Source organism: Cyprinodon variegatus, unplaced genomic scaffold (assembly GCF_000732505.1).
Source record: "Cyprinodon variegatus isolate N-32 unplaced genomic scaffold, C_variegatus-1.0 Scaffold385, whole genome shotgun sequence".
Lineage (NCBI taxonomy): Eukaryota > Metazoa > Chordata > Actinopteri > Cyprinodontiformes > Cyprinodontidae > Cyprinodon > Cyprinodon variegatus.
Window position 1 is genome coordinate 12,622 of NW_015150838.1, and position 8,028 is coordinate 20,649.

Consider the following 8,028-nt stretch of genomic DNA (forward strand, 5'->3'; position numbering starts at 1 on the left):
AGCATATCTGACACAGTTACATAGAAAAACAATAATAAAAACTTATTTTGGCTTTTAGTTGAAAGGAAAGCCCAAAAAATAGAACTGGTTTGAAATTATGATTTTGCCATTCTCCTTTAAATGCTCCTCAATTGTTCTAGAAGGTTCCTGTTGTACAATCTCGGTTCCTTCTGCAGTGTGTTTCAGGAAGATGGAGCAGAATAGGAGACATTTTTCTATGGAAAGAATGAGAAATAGAAGCTGAAATAAATCAAATCCTGGCTTTAAAGGCAAACTGCACTGTCTTTATGATATCTTAAAATGTAAAGAGTGAGGCAGAAGGCAGAGGATGGATTTGAAAATGAAAGTATACCAATGTGGAGAGGGACTAGGTGTGTGAACTGTTTAGATTTTGTTACATTAACAGTTCGTGCCCAGCGTGTACATTGGGCTGGCTTATAGGTGTTCATGCAAAGTACTGCACATTACCAAATGGTAAGAAGGTTGCAGACAAAAAGTGTTTACAAGGAGCACCAGAGAAATATTAACTATTTCCAAAGATTTATTTCCAAAGTGTATTCTACAAACTCAATATCTATTCCATTTATAGACCTAATAGGCGGTATAAATGGTGGCTCTTTGTGAACAGCATGGTTGTTGTTTTGTCAGCAGTAAGAACAAGTCAGTCCGCACGGTAAGCATCGCTCCAGATGTCTGAGCTGGAATTTGCCTGCTGTAAAAAGTCAAAGTCTGCAAGCTGCAATAAAACAACCCCAAAATATTAACATTTGTCTAGATTTTAATTCTTTTTTTCCTCCAGTGTTTCTAAAAAAGCAGGAATTTGCAGCTTATTCATTGGTGAGCATGTAAACCAATGATTACATTTATAAGAAGTGAGATGAGGTGAATAAATTTGCACTAAATATGATGCCTCACCGTGCTGGAGGACATAAAGCAAATGGTAAAACATTTTCTCTGCTAACACCCAGCAACAAAATAACGGAAAAAAGTGATAACATACATTAGTCATTCATACAGGTTAAACAAATATATTTATACACCTTTTAAACTTTAGTTATATGCAGGTCAAAATGGCAAACAGCTGGAAAATGTTATTTGGACGAAGCTTTTAAAAGTGTAAAAAGTTTGCTTCAAGGTGGAAAATAAACACCAGTAACAGAATGTTTATAGAAAGACTTATATTACTATTACTTAAATGATAAACAGTTTTTTTGATCAGATCTTATTTCTGTTATAAACTCAGAGGTCAGAGCTAATGGTCTTGCTCAGGGACCCAGAGGTGCACCCTGTTAGGTTTGAAGTAATGCAGTAATGCTCTAACCAATAGGCCACCACTCCCCAGCCTATTGCTTGTCTGTACATGGAGTGTCATTTTCTTTTTCTTATTTATAGTGAACCACAAGGGGGCGACAGCAGCAGCCAAGCACATCTAAAGCAATAAATGGTTGAAACTAAATACTGTAGTAATGAAACATAAATGAGCTTAAATACCTTTTCAGCACCCATTTACATGTTGCTTTGTCACAACAACCTATTTCATTGTACTTTATGGGGATTTTATGTAAAAGACCAACACAAAAGGTGCTATTAATTTGTAGTAGAGGGAAAAGTATTTATGGTTTAAAATATATTTAGTTATACATAAATACAAATATATTCACTGTGCATTTTTTAGCCCCCCAGGGTGAACACTGTAGGTCCACTGTTTGCTGTAATTATGACAGATCCATGAGACCTTTATTTTTGTTCAATGTTCCTTACATATTTCTCAAGCTCGGTCAGACTGGGTTAGAGAAAATCATTAAAAAAACGCTTTTTACAAGTTCATAACCTTATTGACCAGGGTATTCTAAAGGATTTACTTGCTTTGACTTCAACTTCTCCATTTCCAACTCAGCTTGTATTTTTGGAGCCATAGTGAAACTCATTTCCTGGTTCAAGTGTTTTGCAGCATCTAAAAGGTTTTCCTCCAAGATCCCATTAATTCTGACCAGCATGCTTGTTTTTACTAAACACAGCATCCATGCAGCTTGATGCTGCCACTACTGTGTGTCTCTGTGCACTATTTGACTGAAGAAAAGAAAGAGAAACAAAGGATCATTTTACTTTGAAATGAAAGTTAAGCACTTCTCTCTGTCGGGCTTTCAGATAAAATCCCTCCAAGTCAATTTGTGATTGACAGCCGCATGCAGCAGAATGGGGGGGACTTCATTGTGTTTATATAAGCTACTGGTTCTTCTCCATTTTACTCAAAACATCAGCAATGGCAGCGAAATGCTCACACAACGCCCTGCTGTCACAGTCGAGTACAAACCTGTGCCCTGATTCCTGTTCAGATATCTGTCAGGAGGTTTGTTGTGCACCTGCATTCAGCAGGTACAAGCAGTCTATATATCACAGCCACTCCTCTGGGCTGTCAGTCAGGTTGGCACTAACCAAGGAGGGCAGCATTTGCTTCAGAGTGACATAACACTTGTGCAATGTCACACAGGAGCTGGGTTCAAAATAAAGGCAGGCAGTCTTTATGTCAAAACAAAAGTCTGACGTATCTTGGCCCTTATGTCAGCTCAGTATCCAACACACACACACACACCGAATCACTTAAATGTTCTACAATTCTTGTCAAAAAGTCTTGGCAGACAAACAAATGTGTTTTACAGCATAATTTTTTTAGGGTGACTATTCATTTTTTTAGCCTCCCTTTCAAAAAACAATGTTTTGGGGCTTAGAAAATTAATTCATACAGAGGATCCATGTGCAAAATATAATATAATTCTTTATTGGAAGAGTCAAAATGAAAGATTGTTATGAAAGAGGGATGGTTAAGCTTGATATAATTGTGAAAGGCTCCTACTGAGACTGCCAATAGAGCAAGATAATACAGAACTTGTAGCAGCAACTAAAGAACTGGGAAGCCTTCTGTTGTTGGAAAAGAAAGATACATTATTTGGATTTAATTATATTTGAGATTTAAACAAATTATTTGTTTTTATTAAACATATCTACCCTAAACAGGCCGTCAGATAGTTGCAGAGCTTACTCAACAATACTGGGAGCTGGGATTGAACCAATTTATGTTCACAATGAGAAGAAAGCCTTTTTGGACAATGGTAACATAACATGAAGGTCGCTATCTTAACCCATTCACTGACAATAAAATGCATCCAAACGTCATATCTTTGATGTCCTGGAGACATGACCAAAAACTGAAGAGGTGTTAAAAAAAAGGGTTTGGTCTCAAATCTTAAAAATCAGATCAATCCCAAACGTTAAGACTTCATTATTGACCTTATGGACCAACTTTGTGCACATGAACAAGGAATCTGATTAGTTCCAGTTCTCTATCAATGTACAGATATTTCAAATAAAAATAAAGTTTGATGGATCGGAGTGGGGCGTTTGTGTGGCGGAATGAAATCAAACATGTTTGGTTAGAACATGGGTAAACAGACTGTTTATAAGAGATGCAGCCTGAGGGAAGAAGGTGCCTCTGTGGCGGCTCATACCACCGACCTGAAGGTAAACCTCTAACAATTTGAGTCCAAAATGTGTGAAGTGTGTGTAGGGATGTTAGCCGGCCCCTTTTCCTCGACCTGCAGAGATCCTGAATGAAAATGTCGCTCCGTAAGATCTGTGATTTTGCATTTTAGTGACGTTTGTCTTTGAATGTTACAGCTTAGTCCTTCAGAAATGCTTTTCATTTTAAGTTTCTTCCTGAGACCTGAGCGTCTGGTGAAATGTATTGAGGCTTTAAGATGAAAACAGTCAGAGTTTATGTTCATGAAGTTTCCTGTAAATGTATGACAGCTGATGTTTGACTTTAAACAAACGGAAGCAAACAGGTTTAGCTAATAACAGTAATGGTGAGGAATTTCTTGTAAATTTCCCAACAAACCATGACTCTGCTTCCCAGAACTGGCAAGAATTTCAGGCCTATTTTTGTATTAGATATTACACATAAAACTGCAGAAGAAAATAATTTTATGATTAATTATTATAATTATTAGAACATAAACATTTTCAGCAACTCTCCCCTTATAATACCTATGCAAATATTTGATAAAATCCTTGTTTTTATGTACACTTTTTTTTAACATTTCTTGGAGATTTATTCTGTTCTTGCTTTTTGTCAAACAAAAAAAAAATTTAAATAGCTAAAACAACAGAATCTTTTCAAGATGTATTTTTCAAATAGCATTTCATCTATTAAGGGTTGAAGTTACCTAGACCAAACACAATGTATGGTGTACAGTTATTTTCCCCTTGTTACTTAATGAATGAACCCCATTTAACAATGTTTTTTTTTGTAAACTGTTGGTTAATTTTACTTGCCAAACTTGAGTGCCCGACGGAAATGTAAAAAAATCACCTAAACAGAACTTGTCTGGCAACATGTGGAAGGGCTAAATATTTAAAAAGTGGCTTGTGCAACAACCAAGAGAAACATAGTGAGTGACATCCACTGTTCTGTAAAGGGTGGAAATAAAACTAAATGTTCCCAGGTCTGCCAACTTCATCCCAACAACGCAGAGAATAATCATTGGTCAGAATTTGTGATTCAACAATAAAGAAACTCCGCCTTTTTATTAGGTTTGTGTTTGGTTATGTATGCCATGAAACTTAGGGCAATTCAGGAAAAGAAAAACATACCAGAATACAAAACCACATTTAATAATTGAATCTCACTTTGGAGAAATTTACCTCTGTGTTTAACCAATCCCCTTGGGCAGCAGTGGGCTGCCTTTGTGGGGCGCCCAAGGAGCAATCAGGGGTTAAGGGTCTTGCTCAGACAGCCAGAGTGGCAGTCTGTGGGAGTGGGGCTCAAACTCAGAACTTCAGGGTTCCAAGCTCCATGCCCTTCACATTTAATGTTATGGTCTACGACTTATGGCAAGGCAAGGCAAATCTATTTGTATAGCACAATTCAGTACAAAGACAATGTGAAGTACTTTACATGATTAAAATATAGGAAAATAAAACAGAATCAGAGCAAGTAGAAGAAAAAATAAATAATAAAAAAAACAAGAAAGAACATTATAAGCAGTTGGACTAAAGAAAAAAAATATATAAACATCCCCTTATCACTGAAGAAGATAGAATGGATTATTTGGTTTGAAGAGTAAACCAAAGGTTGTCCACATTAATATAAAAAGCTCTTTGTCATTTATATAAAAAAACATAAGGTTTAGGGAGGCAGTTTTTGTCTTGCCCAAATAAATGGAATTATCAATTTAAAACAGCATCTAGATTTTACCCAGGTTATTTAGATAGGTAAAAAACAAAAATATTACCTGAAAAAAAAAAACATCTGTGAAGAAAGGAAATACTCTTATGACTGCTGTTTGTAAATACAGATAGAAAACAAATGTGTAGTTTAACCTCTGTAGTGAACAAAGGTGGGTGGATTAGCAAAAAAAATTTAAACTAAAGTTGTGGTATTTCAAAAATATTTTACTCAAGTAGAAGTGAAATACATGGTGCAATAAAACTATTAGAGGAAGGGTTTCTTCAAAAACTTAACTCTAAGTACAACATTTGTAACTGGGAGCTATTAAGTTACCCCTAAGCTACGTTAAAACAATTGTTAATTGTCATCCTGGATGGCAAATTAACATACAAGAGAAGTCACTGAAAGACATAGTGAGACTGACATTTGGATAAATGATATTCTGCAATCTTAAAACACTTAAGGTCAGACAGCTCTTGATCTTAGACACATAAGAAGAGATCTGAGCATATATTTACTATCCAGCTTTTTCCTGTTTTAGCTACAATATATGCTGTAAGTAAGTTTTAAACAAAACAAAAATGAACATAAATCACACTTAGGTAAAAGTTATCCTTGTTTAACTTTCATCTTTGTTATGAAAAATGTCACAAACAGAAGTGAAGAACATCAGTTTAAAAATATGTTAAATCACCCTGGATAGATCTGTGTGAATCGTCCAAACAGCCTTTCCCAAAGTGAAGCTAATCTCCTGCAATGTAGAACTAACAGGCAAAACAATGAGCTATTCAGCCACATTAAGCTTTGCTTCATCAAGTGCCACGCAGAAAATATAAAAATCTCACTTTTTGAACTGAAGCAGATGACTAAATAAGTTTCACTAATATTTTATACTTTAAAACACCACAGGACCATGGTCAGTAAAAAATGGTTGTATGGTAGTACGGTGGGAAATGTTATGCAAAAGTGCAAAAAACTGTTTTTGACTGCACTAAGTTATATTCTGAGGGCAGCTATGTTGGATTTGACTCTTTCTGTCATTACTATAGCTTTAAAGTAGGACATTTTAATTTGTGTATGAAAATGAGATGATCATTTCCAATGTTTTTAACTAAGGAAAATATATTTCTTTGCATATTGCAATTTAAAAAGGTTGAAAATGTACCAAATGCCTTTGTGTAGCTTGATGTAAAAGATTTAATCTTGAAAGCAGTTTGAGAACCACAGTCTGTAAACAAAGAGGCTGTAAACTCAATAGATTGACCTCCGGCCTCCAGGGGGCGCCATTCTGCCTGGCTGGGTGAAGCGATGACGTCTAAGCGGAAGTGATTGTCAGGACTGTTTTCTGCAGGATGAAGATGAAGTTTAGAAAACAAGTCCAAACTTTTACAAAATAAGGATTGGTAGTAAACGGCAGTAGATATGAAGACGGTCTTTGTTACCGTCGGAACTACGCGCTTTGATGAGCTGATAGAGAGCGTCACTTCCCCTGAAGTAACACAGGTGAGCAGGGATCTTCTTAGGTCTGGTTAGGAGCTGATCATGTTATTTTATTATTTTTAAATGCTTGCCCCCCCTAACAGATACTGAAGGCTCGGGGGTATGAGCGTCTGGTTCTGCAAGTCGGAAGAGGAACTTTTGTTCCAGATGCTGACAGCTGTGCTCACCTCAGTGTGGAGGCGTTTCGCTTCAAGGACTCCATAGCGGAAGACATGAGACAGGCTGATCTGATCATCAGCCATGCTGGTAATTAACAGGCCTTTTAAGACATAAAGATGTAAACAGTTTGAGGATACTATATATGTTATTTATGCTAAATATCTGACCAATGGCGTAACGACACAACAATAAGTAACCAACATTATCTGTGCCCCATATGAAGTACAACACCCTGGGTTACCCATAATTCCAAGTTGTAGTGTAAAAATAAAATGCTCAAATACATCGTTCTTTTAAGATCTTTATGGCGGTTTGAAACCTATTATATGAGTGTATTTTTTTAACCAACCGTCTAATGAACTACACCCAGTTATTAAAATAGTAATTAAAATTACCACTGTCTGCTTTGCTATTGGTGTCCGGTTTAAAAGGCTCACCATCATATTAAAATCTGACATGTGTTGCGGTATAAATAAGGTCTGGTCAGGCATCTCAAATTCAGGTGGCAAACAATGAGTGAATTGCTGTAATTTGCCTTTTGCACTCATAAGTTATTGCACACTTATGTATGTCTAGTGTTTAATCTTCCACATGGCTCTAGCACCTAAAGGTGGACAGTTTGTGTGAAGTGTGTAATAGAGAATTAAATATATAGTCTATTACCAGAGGTTTTTACCAGACTTTTGAAGTATACTTTACTCCATTACTTCTTTTTCTTCCTACTTCTGACTTCTACTCATTTTCACACAAGTTTTTAAAACAAATTTTACTCGTTAGTCTTGGCCTTGGTTTAATGTTAATAAATAATTTCACGTCATGTGTGCCATCCAATGCAGATCATTGGCGCCATCCACATCTAGTGAAAACTAGTGTCATTGAATGAGTCATATAACGTAAACACTCATTGGTTAGCTAAAGAAAATCATCAGAAGCAAGCAGGTGTTCTTCAAACTGCAAACGTGAATTATCTATCCCATGCTACAATGTCGGATTCCGATAAAGATGTCATGTGGAAATGTCTGAAAGGTCGGACACAGGCGAGAGCGTATCGGGAGATGGAGACCAACAAGACTTCCCTAATCCTTGGTCCTATCTCAAAGAATTTTTCAAAATAGCTGAAAAACTGAGCTTTCAGTAGCTTT

General features: G+C 36.3%; 1 protein-coding gene across 1 annotated transcript in view; it reads left to right on the plus strand.

Annotated features, from left to right (window-relative positions):
* Positions 1-6,621: 6,621 nt before the first annotated feature.
* Positions 6,622-8,028, plus strand: part of alg13 (ALG13, UDP-N-acetylglucosaminyltransferase subunit) — a 5,820-nt gene continuing 4,413 nt past the window's right edge. The window contains exons 1-2 of the mRNA XM_015387078.1: positions 6,622-6,730; positions 6,811-6,973. Coding sequence (XP_015242564.1) covers positions 6,650-6,730; positions 6,811-6,973 — 244 coding nt within the window. The 5' untranslated portion in view covers positions 6,622-6,649. The remainder of the gene's footprint in view (positions 6,731-6,810; positions 6,974-8,028) is intronic.